This window comes from Dicentrarchus labrax, unplaced genomic scaffold, assembly GCF_905237075.1.
Source record: "Dicentrarchus labrax unplaced genomic scaffold, dlabrax2021, whole genome shotgun sequence".
Taxonomy (NCBI): Eukaryota; Metazoa; Chordata; class Actinopteri; family Moronidae; genus Dicentrarchus; species Dicentrarchus labrax.
In genome coordinates this window covers 13,625,435-13,648,905 of record NW_026136713.1, presented here as the reverse complement: position 1 = coordinate 13,648,905, position 23,471 = coordinate 13,625,435, and the positions used below count along the sequence as shown (strand labels likewise).

Sequence of the window (23,471 nt, the reverse complement as noted above, 5' to 3'; positions counted from 1 at the left end):
CACAGATGATGCCCCGCAAATGCACAAATATACACTGATAACAGCAGCACGATCATGTGGTCACACTGCTTTCATCAAGCCGTGGCAGCCAGCAGACACCAAGCCCAATGCACCCAACCTATTTTGAGCCCAAGGGTGCAACTCTGTGGCATAATAAAGGAGGGTTAAGGGGTGGGAGAACAAAGTTTTTCTCATTTCTAAAGGAGAAGACAGGAGGCCAGAATGAGATTGTAATAGGGCTGGGAGTCATTGGTATGCAAGGTGTGGGTCAGCTCAGAGGTGGGTGGGGTATGGGAATGGGGATGGGTTTCATAAGTAAATGCCAGTGACAGGAGAGGGATCAGAGAGTGCCAATAGTATCTCAACATATTCAAGCACATTGCACCAATGCGCAGTTAAAGGCTGTTTCATTCCAAAAAATAAAAAAAATAAAAACAAAGAGCCATTACCGGTATTTGCTATCCAGAAAAATGCAAAAGAAATACTCCATAAATAAAATAATTACATCAGGAGAGCAGGAGCGTGCTAGTTTTCCTCTCCTTTTCAAAACGCTGGTGCAGCTCGTCTTTTCTCTTACTGAGCACATCATCATTATCAAACAATAGGACTGCTCAGGAGAGCAGGCATTGTCATTACAGCCATACACAATTAGAGTGCAAGTAGGAGAGCAATGGTTTGTTTGTTCTGTGCTGAATGTATCCCCTCACCTTGGATCCTTTGAGTGTTTCCCTCCAGTTAACACATGTTTACCTCCTGACTGTATTTTTCATCTCGGGATGTTAAATGTTTCCTCTCGCTATTGAGTGACGCCGGCTTATGCTTTGGAATACAAATGAATTTTAACTGTGCATAAATACCAGAGATCCCTATCACATTTTTCTTTATCGTTTTTAAAATGTTTGTTTGGAGAGAATGAGGTACTGCATCAGGTAATTATAATGCCATTATACAGTCAGTAACTACATTTTCAATGGAAGCTATGCAATAAGCCTGAAACGTTTAGTTGAGTAAATACAGTTGAAAATAAATAAATAAAAAAGATATTTTGTTTGTTTATCATACTTTGGTCTGGGAAAATTCCTAGAAAATGATCCTTTCTAAATCACTGACTGGAAGTTATACTTCAACACAGAACACATGTATGAGCAATACAAAATAGATTGGAGAGGCGATAACAAGGAAAAATACCACACCTACTTATCCCTCCTCCAATACTGTTTACTTTGCTTTGCCCAGCTTGAGAAACCATTGCAGTATCGTCCTCTAGTCATTCTTCGGCCAGTCTATCCCAAGTGTCATTGAACATTTACTTGATGAGGACAGACAGGTCTACTTACGTATGCGATTGTATGCTTTTTGTAATTGATGGAGTCAACTATTATCATTTATACCATTATTGTGATGTCACTGCTACGACAGGCCACTGAAGTATGGAAAATCAAAATGCTTTGACACCCACACGGATACAGTTGAAACACTCCCCCATTTCGGACCGACTGTTTCAACATGTAGTGAGTGGATGGAAAGCAACACAAAAAAGATGTGGTTCTACCCGCCCAGGACAGAATGTATCACTCATTGGAATCAACACCATGACCTTGAGTGGCAGAATACGTGAAACATTTAAAACTGCATGGAAAGTGTACCATAATAGTAGTGACCACAATCGTTCGGTTTTCCACTGAGGAGTCGTTGGAGACCTGCGGGTCCATAATATTTACAAATCGTGCGTACTCGTTCCAGTACCCAATCTGCAAAGAGAAAACAGTGGTTAGTGATGCATTCCAACCCACTGACAATATGTAAGTGAGCATATAGCAGGAATACTGGTAGTATTATTGGGAACTGCTGTGATGTGGGGCTCATTAAAACAACACTGCATTTCCCAAAAGGCCCGCTGCCTTTGCCCTAAACTTCAACCAAAATAGCAGCGAATGAGCAGAATACTAAAATGGCCCAGAAATCTAAGCATACTATAAATAAAGAGTTGATATTTCTACATTCAACATGCAGTTTGTGACATGATGATAAAAGATTTTATGAAAATAAACGAATGGTTTCTTTCAAATAGCCAAATGTGCGAGAGCTGCACTGCATGAGCATACGGCAGACAACTTCTATCCCGCCCACCTTCAGCTTCCCAGGTTTTATAGTAAATAATTGATATTCAGGCCTGTGAACTGCATACATGTTTAATAATTTAACATAATATTTCAGTGGCTCCACAGTTTCTTCTGCACAGTCCTGCCATTGCAGTTAGGCTGTATTCTGCTGTACAGATGCTTAAGTCAAACCAATGTCAAGTGTTTGTTTGCCCATCTGAAATAATGGCTGCTCTGGCTCACGATGAAACATGTTGCATATGTTGCTGCCAATAGTCTAACTGTTGCTGGCTAGGGCCTTCCCCGTCACATCTGGTCCACATTTTTTTTTTTTTTTTGCCTCAGATCTTTAAATGTTTGGGCCAGACAGGTGTACAACAGTGCAGAGGTTTTAAAAAACCAAGTGGAGGCGCTAGAAAGCAGCAAACGTCTTTAAACTTCAGCTCCAAAACTGTGGTTACAGTTGTGGGTTCAGTTAGTGCACTTGCCAGATTGGAGAAAGCTCTAAAAGTTTATTCTCTTGTCCGACAGTGATATTTGAGAAGCGGTGCTCGGGGGGACGAGACTGTGGGGAGCTGTGTCATGGAGTGCTGCTCCAGAGGCAAAGTCCTGATCTCACCCTGAGCAGCTGGGACAGATATCAGCCCATACATCACTTGTGACAGTCACAGCTAAGAACCTTCATCCTCTAACTGTCAGTGGGGTGACTGGGGCTCCAGGTCCTGACAAACTGCTGCCCGGCCTGTCTCATCTTCCCTCGCTCCCTCACTCTCTCCCCCTGACCTTTTTTCTCCCACTCTATCTCCATCCCTCCTATTGCTCTCCCCATCTCTGTTTGGCTGCGAGGGGATGGCTGTGAGGGCCGTGTGATGCTAACTGAAGTGTGGGCTTTAAAGGCCTGGGAGGCAGGCGGCATAATCACACGTCATATCAGACTGAGCCCACACTTATCCAGCTAATGAGAAATTCACAGCTGTCTCTTGGAACTCTGTGAGGTTATGAAATAAAACCAGAGGTCATCATATGGTACCGGTTATAATGTGAATGTACCGCTGGGAATTACCATTTTGAAGGGGAGCCAGAGGAATTCGTGGATCCCTTTTATAGTAATTGGTTATTTGAATGGTAATTACTGTCAAATCGTATCTGTGCTATCCCACTGCACTGCAACAGTCTTATATCATTCTTTTGAGAGAACACTTTTAGCTATCAGATCGCAGGCTGTGTGTGATTTGTAGGGCTTGTGATGCTCGATGCTGCTACCTAACAGAGTAGAGAAAGGCAATCAGCATTACTCCGCTCTGTCCTGTCAACCCTGCTGGTCCCACATGACGGCAAATGCCCTCAGTACTTTATGGAGGTAGAAGCTTGTTTGAAGGATGTTTTCTGCTTTCACAAAATTCTGCAGTTATCCCAGAACAGGGCAATGTTTTGGCACACTTAAACATGTGGCCAACACTCATTCAATTTTGTTCTTAAGCACAGTTGATCAATAAATCATTTAAAATAACGTGTTGGCCAGATTCCACGATTTCTGACAAGTAATGAACCAAACCTGTGTGCCAGCTGCTCGCTTTTTATAAAGACCAGGGGTTTTGATCAAGTCTGGATTTGACAGTTGATAGATGACAGTTGATATAGGTCACTGCTACGTCTTACCTTCCTCGGCCCACCTGTTTTCATCTCATAAACATCTATGGTGTAGTTGGTCCTGCGGCCGTAGTTGTCGAACTGGATGTTCCCAGTCATGCCCTGCACTTGGACCTGCCACAAGGGACAGACAGACAGACAGACACACAGACAGACACAGGGGAATGTGTAATAGCCATCACTTTGCATATATAGCTGGTATTAAGGTGCTCGTGTCCATGGAGCTACTGGAGTGCGAGCAGTCTGTTAATCAAATGATGAACTGGATACGCTTTAATAAAAGATGTAGTTTTATGGTAATGAGGGCCTGGATTTGAGGGAGCTCTGTGCAGAGATATCTGGGGGCAGAGGGAGGAGAACAGCCCGACACTCTCTTCCCTTCTCCCTCTGTCACGTTCCATCTTTATCACACTCTCACTTGCTATCTCTGCCTCACTTCTTCTAGCCTTTTCTTTAGTTATCAGCTTGCCACTCTCTTCCCCTCGTTCTCTCTTTTTCTCTTCACCCCCCTACCGTTTTGAGAGCTCTCTCGATGTCGATGCCTTGGCTCCAAGGTACAGCGGGATTGGCTAGACAGTCTCCAGCGCTGCCCCGGCGAGAGACGTCCACACGTTGGCGCCGCAGGTACCTGAAGGCCTCTGCTATCACCAGGATGGCATCATGGGTCAGTGCTGATGTGTACTGTTCAAAATCAAACCCAGCAGAACACACAGTGAGACAGAAACACATGATGAGAGGCTGAAGATAAAGAGACAACGGTCTGCAGGGACTATTTTTGTTTAGGACAAAATCTATCTAACTATAATGAGAGTAAAGATTAATTGTTTAAAATCACTATGTGTCATTTTCAGATAAAAATTCAGGTCAGGTCAGGTCAGTGTGGGTGGGGTGGGTGCAAGTTCTGCTGCCTTGCTTATGATAAAAATAGTTGGATTAGACATATTTGGTCAGAAAAGCCAAGACTTGTCAGACAACTTCAAAACTTTTAGTGCAGAGTTGGGGAGAAAATAGAGCCTTAATGCGTGATTTTATCTCCCACACACTTCCCCTCCAACTTTGCCTGACCTTTTCACCACTGAGGGTAGAGCCACTTGTTTGTTGACCACTGCACCATGACAAAATCTAATTAAATGCCATTCAAAATCCATTTCTTTCTTGATCATTGTTTAATTAGATGTAAATTGAAGCTGCAATATAACCTTGCCTTGCACCGCCTATCAATATATTGATTGCTGGGGGGATGCAGAGCAAAGAGGAGAAAGCAAGGGGTGGGAGGAAGAGAGGAATGGCAAAGGCAAACAGAGGATGAGAGGAACCGATAGAGAGCACTTCAGAAGGGATGGTCGCTGTATTCTGCATGCACAATGAAAGGCCTTGCAAGCAAAGTACCTTCAGCGGAGCGTTTCGGGCTTCTGGGAATTCTCTTTCATCCAGCCGCTCCCAGCGCTGCATAAACTGCTGCACAATCGGGTTCTCAGGGTTGACTATCTGAAACCCTGAAATGTTGGCTCCACCGGCGAAGACTTTGTCCAAGCTCACATTAGAAAATCCCTGAGATGAGGCAGAAGGAAACATGGGAGGAGAGGACTCATATCACTTTTTTGTTTCTCCTTGAGTTTTCTTTTTTATATATAACCTGGGTAAAGCACCACAAAATATTATCAGCTATTCTGGCAGAGTGCAAGGTGCATTTTATTATGAACTGTGTGCTGTGTGACAAAGCAACATGTGTTTGCCATTACACTGAGGCAAATGTTTCTCTTCACACTTTGTGGTGTAACCTGAATTCATTTACAGATAAACAACCTGCCAGTAGATACTTTAGAGTTTGTGTCAGATCATCTAGAAGACTAAATATTTTACTTGAACCAGCTGGCCTACTTTCATTCAGATTGCCTTGCCATGAAAAAACATTTTTTTAATGCATTTCAAAAACCTCTGCTGCTCCAGCTGCCTTTAAATTTACTTCTTCACCCCAGAGCCATGACATGGAGTTATTTCTTTTTATGGTCAAATTGCTGTTTTTTAAGTGCGGCATTGTGTCATGGCGTGCAAGGACATGTGTCTGACTGTTGCATAATCACATCTTCTAAAGTCGGGGAAACAGCAGCAGGGGATCAGCGAGTGAGAGCAGGGTTGGCCTCCACTTTAAAACCTCATGCTAATATCAAGGCTAAATGAAGATTTCCCTCCCTGGACTGGGAGGAAAAGATGGCTGCCCTCCAACAATGGTTAAAAAGGTCAAATGCTGTTTATTTATTGCGTAGGACATTAATTTATAGCAAAATATGAATATATTCATCGAAGTAAATATGCAGTGTAGTCCTTACTGCCAGTTTGTGATTGATATGGCACAGCATGACATGGAACAAACAAGCACAATATATACAGTAGAGAGAAAAAACAAAACAAAATATATACAGGTCTGTTTTTTCTGATTTCATACAAAAGCCTATAATCCACTTATTGTGCATGCACATTTGTGCTCATGGCTGAGACTAAGTCCCATCACATGCAGCACAAAGCAGGTTCCACTCCCTCCCAGGGGAGTAGCTCGGTTATTACTCACAAGATTGGCCAGAATGTAGTGGTAACCACGACTGTTCTTCCCCAGGGTCACAACCTATGGGAGAAAAACATCAATATAGTAAACGTACCATGAGATGAGAGCTAAGAGTCACAGATTGTGTAAGTGGCTACAACAGTCTCTGTAAATGCAATAATGTCCAATGGAATAACAACAGACAGCGAGTGTTCATTAAGGAGGCGCTGATAATGAGAGAGAAACAGGAACGACGTGGAACAGCCTTGAATATTCTGCTCACTTTGAAGTCATTCACGGTCCAGAGATATGAGTCTTCAGTAACTGCTGGACAGAAGGTAGAAATAGGAAAAAATATTTCAAAGGAATCTACAGTGAGACAGTAAGATGTAGATCTCGCTCTGCTTTGAAAATATCACACCTTTGGAGCATAACAGCATGTTTCAACCCACGCAGCCTGTCTGAAAATAGTAAGTGGTGTTCTAAGCCATTCCATCACTGTGGTTCAAACCATATGCTGCCTTTTATTCTAGATTTTCTTCTTCCTTTTGTTCTAGGCCCACAGATAAATCCAATAGTGAAACTAAATTGCTTTGGCTTTTTTTGCGCATTACATGCTGGACAAGGTTTTCAACTGGGCCTTGTGAGGTCTGTTATTTATGAGTCTGCAGTCTGCTGTGGATGGACTTCTGAGCGGCTGCCATGCAGAAACCTGTCAACCATGTCTCGGTTTTCATCTGCGTTCTACAAACACAGCAACACAAGTTTACAGCAAAATCAGCATGTTTGCACATGTTCTGGCTCTGGCTCTGTCACAAAAACAAACCGTCAGTTTATCATCTGTTTGTGTGTGCGTGTTAGGCCAGGGACATTGGATATTTGTTACTGTGGATCGTTTACGACATTCCCGCTGAGCAGGAGAGAGTGATGAAAAGCAAACTTGTATCTTCACATCTCAGGCTGTAAAGAATCTTTGAAGGACGTTTTCAGTTTCACCCATTTCAGTTACAGCTTTTTAATTGAGCTTTGGTGAACTTACACTGACCTGGTTGAACTAGTATACAGTAGCACCAAACAACATAACAATCATCCTTGCTTGGAATGACTACCCCAACCCCCCACACATTAAATAAACCACTTCTCTCCCTTTTTCATGGACAACTGAAGGTTGTCCACTAAAAGAAAGAGAGGTTGGTGGTGATTTTCACAAAGAACAGCGCACAATGAAGCACAAACACACAAAGCCTTTCACTCATGCTATCAAGCTGTTTGTGTGGGTCAGCGTTCCCTGACAGCTTCCCCATCATTAAGGCTTTAAACTTCCAACACTGCAGGATGTCAGATGGAAGAAACTAAGAAAGTAAAATAGAAACAAAGAGGAAATGAGCTGATTATAATGCAGAAATAGCGGGAGCTGGCTTTTAGAATCCATCAATCTAATGAGTAAGTGACAGAAAACGCCATGAAAAGAAATCTCTGCAACTACTGCAGTAATATCAGAGCTATGTGCAGCACTGCTATGTCCACTGTAATTGTTCACAAATCTGACTTTCAGACTTTTAGCTCTCCGCTGCATTTTCTTGGACAAACCCCACAGCTCCAAACTCCTTCTCCGTGTGCTAACCTTGACACTGGCCGTAAGCCTCCTCACACCTGCCTTGGAGCTGGGCAGAGAAAGGCCTCACCCCCCGCCTGCAGCCCGCAGCTCACAGCCAGCCTGGCAACGGCTACAAGCAGCAACCTTGGGATGAAGCACAGCAAGACGCTGATGACACAGAGATACACAGAACCTCCGGCCAGAACACACCAGCCTCTCCCCTCAACCTTTTTAATTAGGCAGACGGCAAGACCCAACTCCAGTTGAGACAGAAAGATTTTATTGTTCCTAGTTGTGATGCACCGCTGACTGCCCTGTCCGCAAGCCCCTCAGATACTGCAGATGGAGATAACTCTTTTTACGGTGATGATAAGAAATGATCCCTTTGTGTATCCTTTAACAATCCAATAGTATTTGAGCAGTAACACATTATCAGAAACAGAATTGAGCCGAATTAGACATTAGAAAATGTTAAGTTACAGACTTTTGAAGGCCTAGTTTTGGGAAATACACCCCCCGAGTGTGAGATAGAAACATCGATGCCAATCTCATGTCTACATAGCTGACATCTGGATGTGATTAGCTTAGCTTAGCGTAAAGAAACAGCTATCCTGAATTGGTTTATCGTTCAAAAATACACCTAACAACACCTAAGGCTCAGAAATGTTAAAATCAATGTTTCCCTACACTAGGGTGAAAAGATGGCTGCTCTCCAAAGGTTACAAAAGTTAAATGTTGTTTATTGTGTTGGACAATAATTTATGTTTAAACATAAATGTATGTTTGTTCACTTTAAACAAATATGTAGTCATGTAGTCTGACTGACAGATTGTGATTCGTAAGACATGAGAAAGAACGATGCTGTCCACACGTAGCTGAAGTTGGGATCCACCTACAAACACTGATTTCGGATTAATTAAACCGTTACGGTTAATATTAACAAATAATATAATTAATTCATAAAATAATTAGCTGTTTGTTTTACTTTGACTTAGCTGCTAAACTAACATAGTGATATTAATCTATGCATCTTACTCCTGCAAATATGGTTTTTCCCTTTATGTTAAATTATTCATTCATGCTACTATAGTTTTGCTCAGATTCAAATGGATATTTACCAAAAGCACAGACTTGGGTGATTTTAAATTAAATCAGACACCTTGAATTTTAATCTCTTTTTTTTGCCTCCCATTCTTTCTTGAATTGATGTCTGCTGCTGTTAGTCACCTTTGAAGCACCTCAACACAAACACAAGCCTACTAACCAATTATTCCGTTTCCTGGTGACACTCAAGAGAAGAAATGCGTTTAGTGTGCTACCCCTCCAATAATGCGATTCCTCTTTTTCATACAGTGTGTGCTCTTGCACATTGATCCACTAGCCTGCTCCACCACCTTTTGTTCTGCTTCTGAAGGAGAGCCAGCATTTTGCAGACCAGAGTTTTCTTTAAAGCCTGATGGGGACAGACAACCAGGATGACCTTGACTTTACCCTGATCCAGACTCGCCGTGCCTCAGCCCTGCCAGACAGAGAGCCCGAAATGTAAAACTACAGCTACACATTTTCAGTAAACGCCAGACTGTTTTCCTCCAAGTTTGACCTTTCTACCGTGGAGTTTGCTGCAGCACAGGAAGAAGCAGACTGAAAATGATAGGTTGCCTAGAGTTTGTAAATAAGCATTCACTGAGACATATAAAAGAGGAGCAAATGATGCAGTTACTTTAGTCTCTTCCTGAAATATGAAAACACAAGACTCCTGACCACACTAGTGAGTTTCCCCATTAGCATTGGGGCTGTATAAAACAAATATGTTCAAATTCAATTAATTGGTTGATTATTCTGGCAATTAAACAGTTAATTAAAATATCAATAAATAATAAAATCTTTGTTTTTAACTGAGCTTCAAAGCTTTTGTCCAACCAATACTTGACACTCAAAACACACAACATTTACAATCATATGAAACAGATAAAAGACATCTGAAAACATAAATGTTTTAACATTTTTCCTTGATATATTTCCTAAATGATCAAAAAAGATAAAAGTATGATCTCTGCAGATTGTATATTCCATTTCAAAGATAATCATTTTAGCTATAATTGGCATGGTATAACTATAAAGATGATCAGGTGTTTATGGAAGTCATCATTGGCCATTCCATTCATGGGGGACAATAATCAACACTGTTAAAAACTGTACACCCAGTGAATACTACTAACACATATGAAATTATATGAGGATTGATATTAGACATTATATTAGACATATTATTTATTAATTTCTAGGAAATTACAAAAATTATACGGATCAAAAAAGAGTGATCATGAATCAGTATTTTGCTTCAGGTCAAGCCAGACCTTAACTGTACTGCACATTTAGTGACAATAGCTACATTATGATACCTTAAATTACTTTTTCATTATTCTAATCATTACATTCAAAATTGGAATTATAATTAGTGACTGCTATATATCATGGTAATAATAATACATTGCTGCTAAGCCACGTCTAACAATTAAAATGAAAAATATCAGATATCATCTAAATTAATCCTGTTGACTCTCTCAGTAAACCCTTTGGCTACTGAGCTAACATTACGTTAGCTAATGTAACAATTCCACCAACTGACAGGAAAAGCTGCTGCTTAGTGACAGGATATTTTATGTTTTAAGGGTTGTTGCGATGGTGCATTCTGTCCCAAACATTAAACACCCTTTTTAATCATATTTGCATAATTAATAGTCTTAATAACAATTGTTACATATAATTTAGTGGCTGCAGAGATACCAAAGTGCTCCACTTCACACAGGATGGGACAGAAGGGTGAATTTGAGCTCTATGCTTGGATACAAAAGGACGTTCCTCTTCTTCAGTTTCTATTTCTGCTTCAGTGCTCTTGGTAGAAGTGCACTTGGTAGAAGTGCTCTTGGTGGAGCACTCCCTAACAGCCAGCAGTGGCTGTGGCTGAGACGCTTTTCTTGGCAGTCGCGATACATGCCCCTGAAGATAGTAGGGGCATCTAGTGGCCTTCCCCCAAATGCAGAACATTTTAGAAACACCTGACTCATATTCAGATGATTATGTCTGTGATTGCTCTGAGATGCGAGAACAATGCGAGACTTGATACCTTGGGAGAAAGGAATCACTGATACTGCAGCTGAGACGCCCTCATGTTTGTGTGCCAAAACTTGGCTTTGAAACAGTAAGATGTCCTATTCTGTTTTCACTGAAAATGATCAGGGTAATTTCATTTGATTGATAAAAGAAAAAAAATATCTTCTGGTATAGATATTGTATTTTAATACCACTTTTAACTACATGTGAAATTCATCACTGTTGTCATCCGCTCATTCAGTCATAGAGTCAGCGGGTCACGTTCTGTTTAATGATAACACTTTAATCCCATTTAATTCTATAATCGCAGTTAGTAAATGGCCACGGTTGGTGCCAGGGATTTGAAAGCACTACGTATCCTTGGCTTTACATTGAGCAGGAAGGGTTTGGCTATACTTCTGTCAGTGGCCCAGGGACAATAAGCTGATGTTGAGATCAGGAGCAACTTTCATATCAGCATACACTTTCGTGCCTCTTTTCTCCTCTATTTTTTGGAACAAATTGAGAAACATGTCAGGTAGTGTTACTAGAAAACAGAGTCAGAGTAATCAAGAACCTTTGAATGCGTGAGAAGGATTTGCGTGTCAGATTTTGTGTCGTAACTTCAAATCAAAGAGTGTCAGAGTACATTGACTCAGATTTTATTTCGGTTTGTAATACCTCTAGATACATCTGTGTTTGCCAATATGTTACATGAGCATACAAAAGTGGTTTCTGGTTTACAGAATGCTGTTATTGCTCAGTGTTTTTCACAGTGTCATCCACAATATTGAGGGTTGAGGACCTTTAGTTTATTCTGTCAACTGCTGGCAATCTAACGTCCATGACTTCTTATTTCTCATGGTCAAATTTCTCTACCTTTCTTGAATTTGATATAATACAAAGATTTCACATTGTATAATACATCTAACCATGGATTTTTTCTGAGTTCTTCATTCAAGAGCAGAAAGAGGGATATGGAGGATCTCCAATTCTCCATGGGGAAGCAATATGGCCACCCTTCATGCCTCCACAGGCGGCAGAATGTTGTTCTAACAAATCCCCAGATGTACCTCTCAGTTTTTTCTTTTTCTGTGAATCCTTTTCACTTCCTATTGTTTTCTTTTTCTTGCATGAAAATGCAGCTTTATGGCTGGCAGAGCCCTCATTGCCTGCCTGTCTTTGAACAGCTTGCGTGCCCTGGGCCTGTCCCAGACGCCATTCTTTTTTTCTTCTTTTTTTTGCATGCCTGCCTCTCTTTACACTAGTGATGAGCAGGTTGTTGCCTCTGAGCAGACTTCGGCACAGAAATCCCGGGGGGAAGAGGTCCAGGAAGGAGCATAAAGGCAGATATGATGCTATATGTGCAATCTCACAGATGGATCAGATTAGGCATGAGCCTATAGTGTATACAGTCAAACACACAGGCATATGCACATACACTCAGATATTGGCATACTTATACCCACTCCTAAAAATCATCATTATGACAAGTGGAAGCAATACAAAGATGATTATCTTATACTCAATCATAGTTCTTGTTTATACTGCCCTTCTTTGATGCCACAGACATTTTTCTCAGCTTATAATATCATAAACTTAGATGGTTCAATGAAACACATTTGTTGGATCTGATTCAGAGAGCTGTGCTGGCAGAGGCTCTTCCATTTTTTGTCGTAAGGGAAGGATTGCCATTGGGTTAATTTATCTGCAGTGCAGTGTATTGATGGAAAAGTCCTATGGGCGATAAATCCTGAGTGGTTGTTACAGCATAAAATGATAATAGCCTGGGTGTAGCATTCTCTTCAGCATCCCAAAACAAATTTGTCGGGAGACTCACTCTGCTCTTATACGAGCAAACAAAGCTGCGCCTGATGCAGCAATATGCAAATACTTTTCTTACTGTGTTTCGACATCATGTGAAGTGATAAATGGAGCTAATAAAAGTGACAGTCAGCTGAGTATGCTTACGACTGAAGAAGAGGTACATCCAGTGTGTGTGGATGTATGATGAGCCCTAGTCCATTTAAAGGAACTGCTGTACCAAAGGCTAAAGGTTAGAATTAGAACAATTAGTTAATTAATTGATTAGTGGCCCATCACCATTGTTTCAGTGTTTTATTGAGGCAGAAATGCCAATTATTTCTTAAATTTCCAGTGTGAAACATTTCAGGATCTATTGGCAGAAACAGAATAAAATATTTATAGATGTGTTTTCATTAGTGTATAATCACCTTAAAATAAGAATCGTTAGACAAGTTGTGTTTTTGTTACCTGGGAACAGAGGCTGCCATGTTGAAACGCCATGTGTCTACAGCAACCCAGAACGGACAAACCAAACACAGGCTCTAGATAGATATGAGGATTTTTATAATATTTGTTTGGTTTTAGGCTGTTGGACCGATAACAAGACATTTCAAGACACCATCTAGGGCTCTCGAAACTTGTGTAAGACATTTAGTCTTTAATTCTTCTGAAAAAAGAATTGACAAAAAATTAAATTGATTCTTGATTGAACCCCTAGTTCAAACACATATAGTGGTAGAGGAAGTACCCAGAAGCTTAATTTACCTAAAAGTACTTCAGTGTAAAAATATTACATGTATATAATAATATATAATAAAAAAGTAGGCTAAATATATTTGTAAAAAATAGAGAGCATATAATTTGATTATTACTGTTTCTAATGCATTTGCATGTAAGCAGTATTTTAATGTCATAGCTGGCTGGTTGCTGCTGCTGTTTTACATACTCTTTGTGTTTTGAATAAAAATTGTTAATGCAAAAAAAAAAAAAGTAACTAAAGCCACAGTCAGATAAACGTGCACAGGGTTGAAATACCTCTAAATTGTACTTGAGTAAATATAATACCACTGGGTGTCCTTTAAAACATTTAGGAACATTACTGAAACATTGAAAAACTAACAGTTCAGTGAACCAGTAGAGCAACAATGGCCCAGTGGGACTAGAGAATTTGCAATGACTGGATCAAAAGTGGTGCTAATGAAGAACAGCACAGAGAGTTTTCTTTGTGTGCCACAATTGTACCAAAGTGTGAAAGCTCAACACTTGCTTATTCAAGATAACTCCACACTCCATGAACTTCATTGCCTGGTATAAAGACATTCATTCTGTGGTGGGATTACTCTGCCTGAAATCATAAAACTAAGCCACTGAGCTGATTCCCATTTCCCCCAGCAATCAGCTAGCTGGATCTGTCCCGCCTCATGATCCCCTCTCAACAGCAGTGACCTTGATGGATTGAAGGGACATGTCGACATTGCGACACACAGACACTGGCCTCGGCACACGCGTTCTGTTCGAACTCTCGCTCCTGTCCTCCAGAGATGAAACTCTATCTGTCTACAATCATTGGTTAATGGAACTACAGCAGCAGGTGAAAGCAGCAGGTTTCCACATAGCTGACAGTGGGTGCCATTTGTGGTGTGATTGCCCTCATGGGAGACGGTCCATCCCTGTTTCAATTTATAACGATATGGCCCAGTAGGGGGCTGGTTGCAGAGTGAAGTCCAGCAGCTTCCCTGAATGCCTGTGACTCATTCATATTGGTAGAGCTAGCCAGATTATTTCAATTAGCTCCACCAAAAAAATCAAATAGAATAAAAACAATCCCACGCTGTGGTTGTCACTTAAACAAGGGGCAAAATTGAGCACACAGCTGCTTTGAAGGTTAGCTTTTTTTAAAGCTTTCTTTTCCCCCTTTTGCGCTAAAACAAACTTTAGACATAAAAATGTATGATGGTGATAGTTGGAGGTGGAGGAAGAGAAAGAGCTCCCTCTAGAAGAAAAAGAAATAATTCATTAATGTGAACAAAGGCAGAAACAGCAGAACATCAAACAGATTATTGCCCTGCATCCTTATTATTGTTTGCAAAAGGGGGGGAAAAAAGCAATTAAAGACGCAACCATTAATATGCCTCACATGTGATTTGTAATGAATATTCTAAGCTTTTCTTAAAAGCTGATGCATATTCTTAACACAAAAAGGAAATAGATTTCAGTATGGTCCCTGGATTGTAAAGGGAGGAAATTTGCAGCACAAGAATTAAATTAGACACAGCAAATTAATACTAAAAGCCATTCTGCTTTAAACTATGACTCTGGGATCAAATTAGATTCATAAAAAAACAAGTGAAACTAACAGTCGTTGAGGGGATATTGTGAGGCAGAGAGAAGCCAATATCTAAATGAATGTTAACGAGCAGAATCCAATTCGGCAGCTGATTGCCTTATAAGCAGGCAGCAGCAAGCGGAGGGGTGTAGGGTGGAGCGGGGCAGGCGAACAGAGGAGATGCATGGCATAATAGCCACTCATCTATTCATGGTAATTGTGTTTCCCCTACTACAAGGACTGGTGGACCTTTCATTTCCTCCTCAGGCAGTGGACGTGATAGAGGAACGGAAGGGTCCGGGGTTGTTAGAAGAGGATTAAAAAGGATGCATCATCAGTGGTCTCTCCAAATGGCTGCTCACGCTCAGACCTCTCAACCACAGGCTCTTGGGCAGCTTCAACACACACTGATTTTCAAATAAGCTGGCCTCAAACTTAGCAGCCAAACAAACACCAAACTGAGCTCCTCCAACAGGTAAGACTACTGCTGTGGCAAACATTCAATTTAACACACTGTTAAAATTTGACCTTACACAAACGCTACACCTTTCAAAGTAATTAGTTTGTTCAGAAATTAGATAATAAGATAATGATTTGCTATTATAAAATGAGCAGTAGTACAAACATTTACAAAAAATCTTTGTACACAGTATATTAACATGTTTATTGACAACAGCCTTTGCATTCTAAAACACTGAATTATAGACTGACAAATTAAAACATGCATGAACTAATTTTTTTGGCCACTTGGGGGATAACACTGATATGCAAACAGTGGCATTTACACATCAAGCAGCCATGGTGAACTTTAGCATTCATTTAGAGTTGTGTTTTAGTCGAGTCCAATATTAGTCTCTGTTGGGGAATAATCTGGCTCTTTAGTTGCTAAAAGCACCACTATGTTCACCGGCTAGTGTGTTCGGATTGGTGCTGGGCAGGTAGTGCACAGTTTTAGTGTTTATTTTTGTTCAGTTGACAACAGCAACATTGCTAATGAGAGCAGTGAGTTGGTTTGGCTGCTGCAACCAAAGTAGTAAAGCTGCAAGCCCTAAAACCAAAACAATGAAATAAATGGCTCTAAAACACTTGGTGGAAATGAGGGGAAGTGCAGAGTCAGGTGATAAGTCTATGGGGGTTTGTTTCATTATATGCAATAATTTAATCTTTGTTCATACAATACATATTGATAAGAGCAGCTTTAAAAACTATGATCAGTCTCCTACATTTCCCATAATGCAACTCAACAGCATCATTTGTTAAATCCTTCTTGCCTGGTAAACAACCACATCTTTAATACTCCACAGGGCCAGTATTTTGAAGTCACGATTATCTCAGTTGTGACAAAGTTCCTCCAGAGTGACATAAGACGTGCTGCAACGGTTTTCTAAGCAGTATTCAACGTGACTACTAAATTGACTCTGGCATGTACAATTGGTGGAGGGGACCTTTAATACTTCAATGTAATCTGCTTGGCAATTATATGACTAAATCGGGAACCAACAAAAGTGCTATATGGACAGTGTAGGTGGTTGGTTATGCAATCTACAGGCGTTACCACATGTACAGTGACTCTGAGGCTCACCTGTTCTAATATGGTGTTGATCCTGGCCACCTCACAGTCAATCACATAGCGTTTCTCCTGCCTCCTGTCCATCTCCTCAATGATGCGTTTAAACTCAGCAGCGTCTGTCGTGCTGCTAACAGAGCGAGCGGTCACTTGCCAGTTGTTAGCTACCGCTGCCTCCATGATGGCCTGCAGTATAGAAAAACCTAGAGAGAGGGAGAGAGAGAGTGACCCAGAGGATTAGACACAAAAGAGACTGGCACACAGTAACAGTTATGCAAGGACTGAGTGGCTGCTAATTTATTCTAAAGAGGTTTTTGCTTGAATCCAAAGGTCAAAGGCCATCTCATTACAATCTAAAATAGCATTCCAAAGTCTCCAGGCCCACTAAAATATTGTCTAGAGTCTAGACTTTGTGTGCAAGTGTGTAAGTGTGTGCAATTTACATTTGCATATTGAGAAGGCAATATCATAATGAAGTGAAAGGACAGGAATTGTATCTCCATATTATTAAAAGATCAGTGGGTGATGTTATTGCGCTTGGCATCAATTAAATTATGGCATTTAGCTCAGCCACATGTTAACTTTGACAGTGTGGTGAAACACATCAAGGCCCATGTCTCCTTGGAGGATTGTGCCAACTCATTTAAAGATAAAGACAATGAAAGATTCATCCAGGCCAGTGGTAAAAAGAGATCATTATGCTACCCGAAGAATGGAGAATGAGCCCTTTTAATGATTAATTCACACGTGAAATATTTTCATTTAACAGGGCGCTCAGAAACACTATGGTCAAATCACATACCACAAAATGAATAATGTAGTTCTATTTCTGGAGGGATAGATGGCATATAGAACAAGCTGAAATAAAAATGGCTTAACTCTTCTCCAATGTACAACGGGAAATGAACATGAAGGTTATTAATGAAAATCAAGCACACTGCTGGTATTTCATTAAGCCATGGACAATGAAATTGCAAACTGTATGTACAATAAGCTTCTTTTCCCATATTACTATTCATTTTTCATTGTGCGTCATGTGGTTAACTGATACAAAAAAGGGAAAGAAAAGAATTTCCAGCAACAGCAAATTCTGGCACACATTCAGACATATACAGATTTTATATAACGATTTATATCGTTGCATGTGATTGGGTATTATGCAAATTTTCTGACACAGTCTGAACAGCAGTGGGCAAAGTAAACATTTGTCATATATTTTTTACTGCGAGTCATTCCTTCGTTCAACCTTATCTCTATGAACCGGCTGCAGACAGCCAACAAAGCCAGCACAGAGACCAAAGAAACAACAACAACAGCTATAACAAGAAAACTACTTTGTGACTCGCTCTGCTTTTACATTTCCCTTCGTTTCCATTCCATCTGAATGGTCAAGCAGCCTTTTTCTTTACTTGTAAATGCTCTGAGACTGCTGCACCGTGTATGTCTGCACTCCACCGGATGATCTTTTGGCGAGCGGCACAGCGAGTCGCCGAGACCGACGCACAGTGTGTCATCTGTCCAGATGAGACTTCATCCTGCCCTCAAGGTTATCTGGTAACCAGGTTATCAGGTCACATCTCCAAGGAGTTCAGCCTATAGTTTATAAATGTAACTTGTAGCACAACACTGAGGTCAGATGATAAGTAGATGTACACATATAGTCCCTTTGTGGCTTCGGGGTCGGTGACCTGGTTAAAAGAAGCAAAGCTCGACGTCTGACGTGAAAAACCACGGGACAATAAGGATATGAAAGTAGAGGAATTTTTACCTGGGAAAAGCCACAATTTTTCATTCCTCTGAGTGAAAACATCTGAAGCTTTTCTGAAGTATCATCATTTTTACATGAGCACAGCAGCGGCAGTCTCTCATGTACTATACCTCCTCACATCTCCCCTACCTAAAGCAAAAGTTACAGAACGAAGGTTTGAATAACATGGATGCATTATTCATCTTCCTCAGGCATATGCTCAGAACTTCACCAACCACAAGCCAGCTGGATAGCATGGCAGTCTTCCCAGCAATAAAAGCTTCTCACATTAAGAGATGTCATGCAGATTAGCTGGGTCAAAGTGGTCTCTGTTGGTTTGGTAATTGCCGAGAATACGGCTGGTATAGGTGAAAATGCCAATGAACCATTTTACTCACACAAGGTAATCACATTGAGTGTTACGACATGCCATGCATATGTGTTAAAATGATAGGGTGGATATTTGCTTCAGGGCTGCAAGTATCAGTGCAATCATTTCCTGTGCTGCTTGAAAGGCACAATAACATGTCTCAGAAGATTTTAAATGGCAAAGGAAAATACAAATTCTCACAGGGGAATGCTCTAGGGATTTGAGCTTCATATATAAGAGTATATTTGAGTGCATTTCCAATTTTCCATTTCTGAGGTCTGAGGTGGAAGAAAAACATGAATTATGCTAACTCTTGCGTGAAAGAAGGAAACAATGTCCTGTCAATCAGATTAGAATCACACAGGGCTTTTATTTTGAAATTGCTGATTTGTGCGGTGTCTGCCTCTGGCAAACCCTGAACTATGTTGGAACAATTGGATTCATTTAAGATTCACAGAAGATTCCATGCCTGTCTAGTTTTACATTTGAATGGAAATTAAGAGATGGAATCTGGTGGTGGTAAATAGTTTGTCCAGAAATGTATTACTTTTACTCCAGCTTTTTTTTACAGTCAGCAGAAAAGTTTATGTTTAGTGATTTAGACTTCAAAATCGAAAATGAACAAAATCCTTTGAGCGCAACTTAATCTGACAGCAGCAACGGGACTGACAGCTCCCTTTTCATCTCTACCAGCGAGTAAAAATAATGCATAATTTTGTTATTCCATGCTTCTCCACATAGATTTACATCTTCCAGTCACCTTTCTTGGACAGTCTATTTCAACTGCAGCAAATCAATGGATTCAACCTCCTAAACAGCACTGGAGACTCTCATAGATGTTTTTTGCAAGTGATTTTTATTTGCAACATGCAGAAAAGTCCCAATATAAATCCCATTCACCTCTGCACCTTTGGGAGCCCCACAACTGTGCTGCATCTAAAAATGTAATATAGCCAACTACATAAATCACGGAACAACAAGATTTCCTTATAAATCCTTGCTATGCAGGCGCAGCAGCATGCAGTAGCTTCTGCTGATCATGCTCCTCACAGCTACCTATCATCGAGACAGGGACAGTTTTAACATGCTGTGATACTGCTGCTGCCAGTCACACTATGTACTGTAAACAGAGAAACATACAAACAGCTGTTGTTGCATATTCCAATGTGTATATTTGTACACATTTGGTTTGTATATGTTAACTCAAGATACACAGGAACTGATATTCATGGTATCTACAATATGTGTATTCATATTCATAGACCTTGTTCTTACTTTTGTCACAGTATCTGGTAATCACTCATTAAAATTAAGGCAGAAAAAAGTAACCAGTAATTGTACTGCATGAATGGTGAGTTGTGACTTATTGTATTTTAGACAATTAATACTGCAAAATTGCACAAATGAATTTCTCTTTTCAAAGTCTTCTTTCAATTTTTTTTATTGTAATCATTATTATTCATAGTACACCAGTCTTTTAGTTTTAAGAGTATGCAACTCAGCAATTCAACACACCTATGAGGATCATTTAAAGTTCAGTTAGGTAATAAGTGGTAGTGCAAGTATGTACAGTGTTTATGCAGTAATTGTGTGTAAGTTATAAGTAGTGACTGTACCAGGCTTATAATTGCATAATCACAGCAATTGCGGACACAGGGGACCACAGTGGGTTGCATAATGTTTATAGAGTAACTTAACACTAAATCCACGTTTTTGAGTTAATTATACTATCAATTAATTCTCGCCCCAGTCTATATTGTTCATTGCAAAAGTATTTTCCCTTTTACAGAGAAAACAAAATATTAAGGCCCTGTAGACCAAAAAAACATTCTGTGAGAAACTGATAACACTCCACACTCCTAAAGAACAAGGCAACATCACGGTCACCACCACCCTCACGGATAGTAAACGGTGCATTAGAGAAATACTGCAGTTTATAGTCTGGTGGTCTAATATTACACACAAAATATAAAGATGTCTTCATTTCCAAACACTGCATACAACAGTGTTTTTATTGGACAGTGTTGCCAGGATGCAGGTCAAAGGTTAAACAAAGGTGAACTGCCGGGTCTGCTGGAGCTGACTGTGGATTGCACTGAAACAGACAAACACTTTTTTAAGACGGTAACATGCTTGGGCTTCACGGAGGTCAGTGTCTTTTAAACTTGTAAAGACTATAAAGTTCATGTGTATTTTTGTTTCTTTTAGAGCCGTGGTTACCCATAACACCTTTCTCAGCATTCTGTCCGAAGAGCCTATGGGGTAACAGCAAAGGGCAGGGCCGTGGGGGTCAAAGTCAGTGTCTGAATGCATTTGAATTGTGTTTAAGCTAAAACGGGATGTTAAGCGTGTCTTTAATCTCACACACAAATCACTAAACACACACTCAAAACAACTCTGTAGTTTGTGGACTAGTGTATTAAACGGCTGCGATGGGTGAAAACTCAATTATTTCTGCATTTTCCTTTAAATCTATATCAGAACATTGCAGAGTCTGCTGTCAAATCCCGACGGAGCCTAATGACGCCCCATGTGCTTATAAATCAGAGCTGTTGCGAATGAGATGTTCTTGCAGCGTAGCATACAGCGGCTGAGTGAGAGCCGCAGTCCTCTTCTTCGCCTGTGAACCGGATCTTAACAGGATGAGTTTTGAAGCGTCACCCGTGGCGGCTCAGCAGTAATTGAATTGAGTTGCATCTAATCTCATTGCCCAGCTCCTTTGGTTCCCTGCCTCTCATTAGGATACGGTGCAGAGTGTCACAGGCCTCCATCTCTCTCTCTCTCTCTTACACAACCCTCTCATATCTCACAGCTGATCCAGGATAACTAGGCAAATCAGAGGAACCATATTGCAAATTTCTCTAAGCGTACAACTACAACTCGGCATTAACCACAACTGACTGTCAGCTTTGGAGCCGCAACTATACCACTTGCCTATATTACATTGTAGCATTACACTGTATCATTACACTGTATCGTTGCTGGTATTACACTAATCCACATCAATCCAACATCTAATCTACTAATCTAATCAAATAATGAAATGTAAGTAAATAAGTAATCATCAACTTCACTACAGTACACAATAAATAAAGGAAACTACAGGCAACTAACTGTACCAGCTAACAGCAAAGACTGAGAAATTAATAGCACAAAAAATACCATCTGAACTCATCTCTACAGGATCAAAATCTAAGGCACACACAGGAAAAAGAGGCAGTGGTCATTGAGCCAATAGTAAATGTGGCTGCTTTCCCCTCTAACTTGCCAATCCTCTGGTAAATGAGGGTCTGTGGTAGGCCGAAACGCCTTGCTGAGCACTGTCCAGGGTCTCAGAGGACATCAGAAACAACTGAATTGAAACCATAAAGATAATGGCTTTGACTCATAATTGTGGGGTTGGCTTGATACCAAGTTTAGAACTGAAAATCTGGAGAGAAAAGTGAACCTTACAGATGCCACAGCAATTTACTTACTGTCATATGTTGCTATATGTAACATTTGCTTAAACTGGCAGTTCACCCAAATGTAGTTACTGGTATTGAGTTATGCACTGTTATGTTACTGTAGGGTTTTTTGTGCATTTATTTTATTTTATATATTTTTAACAAATTTCTAGATCTAAAATTCACAGAAGAAATTCAATTTACCACCATTATACATGGGTGGAGGCAGAAATCTGAAAACATGGGCAAATAATATAAAAACTTGTCTGAGGAAGGCGTGAAAATACGAATATAAATATATGGATGTACATATATATGATGTTATCCAACCTTTTAATACTGCAGTAAGAGACACTGCCATAGACACACATAATTAAAGGTCACTTACATTTCTAAAGTTTGTCTGTACTTACATTACAGTGTATTTATATGCAATTAAGATGAGGCATGTAAGTTAAGCGTTTATAAGAGTTATAAGAGTTTATTATTGTTTGACTTGTATGCTAAAGTTAATTATTTTATTATTTACTTGGATGCCTGAATACAGGTACATATATTTTCATTAGTTAAAACTGAGGCAGTGAGGCAAACATGGTACTAGTTAAGCTATAGAGAAGGAAGAAAACTTGGATATAAACCCATTTTCACTGTGTTATATTGTCTTAATGGTGTGCAATATGCAATAGGACATCATGTGGACCAGGTCTGGCCTTCCTTCTGGACTTGCGACTACACTGTTGACAGTATAAATAATGGGCAGAGCTTCTAGGTCTGTATAGTGAAGCCAAAGCGCAGTATCTTGAACATGCTGTCTATGTAATGGGTTTTCATTATTTCCAGTTTTACTTTGTAGTTTTCCTCCTCTTGTGTCTTGTTTTATTTTACTTCCTGTCTTTGTCTTTTTCCCACCGATTTTCATTGTTTGCCCCGCCTTCATTGTGTTCGCCTGTGTGAGAATGAGTTTGCCCTTGCTAGAGTATACAGCGATCAGCCATAACATTATGACCACCTGGGCATGCTGGTGGTCATAATGTTATGCAGCCCCATACATAACAAACTGTGATGTACTGTGTGTTCTGACACCTTTCTATCAGAACCAGCATTACCTCTTTCAGCAAATTTTGTTTTTCCGTCTGTCGTCCTTCGCTCCCCACATGCTGCTGTGCTAGTCTGCATTTGGGTTCAAATCCTTGTGTACCACTATCTAGCATGACAATCATGTGTA

The 23,471-nt window shown here is 40.3% G+C and overlaps 1 protein-coding gene across 6 annotated transcripts in view; it reads right to left on the bottom strand.

Moving 5' to 3' along the window:
* Nucleotides 1-23,471, bottom strand: part of LOC127375217 (glutamate receptor 3) — an 81,977-nt gene that overhangs the window by 22,465 nt on the left and 36,041 nt on the right. For all 6 annotated transcript variants that reach the window (XR_007887338.1, XM_051421178.1, XM_051421179.1 and 3 more), the window contains exons 4-9: nucleotides 16,699-16,886; nucleotides 6,322-6,375; nucleotides 5,142-5,303; nucleotides 4,266-4,433; nucleotides 3,762-3,866; nucleotides 1,647-1,751 (exon numbers count right to left, since the gene is read on the bottom strand). Coding sequence is in view for 5 of the 6 variants with exons in the window: in XM_051421178.1 (XP_051277138.1) it covers nucleotides 1,647-1,751; nucleotides 3,762-3,866; nucleotides 4,266-4,433; nucleotides 5,142-5,303; nucleotides 6,322-6,375; nucleotides 16,699-16,886 (782 nt within the window). In the remaining variant the exon portion in view is untranslated. The remainder of the gene's footprint in view (nucleotides 1-1,646; nucleotides 1,752-3,761; nucleotides 3,867-4,265; nucleotides 4,434-5,141; nucleotides 5,304-6,321; nucleotides 6,376-16,698; nucleotides 16,887-23,471) is intronic.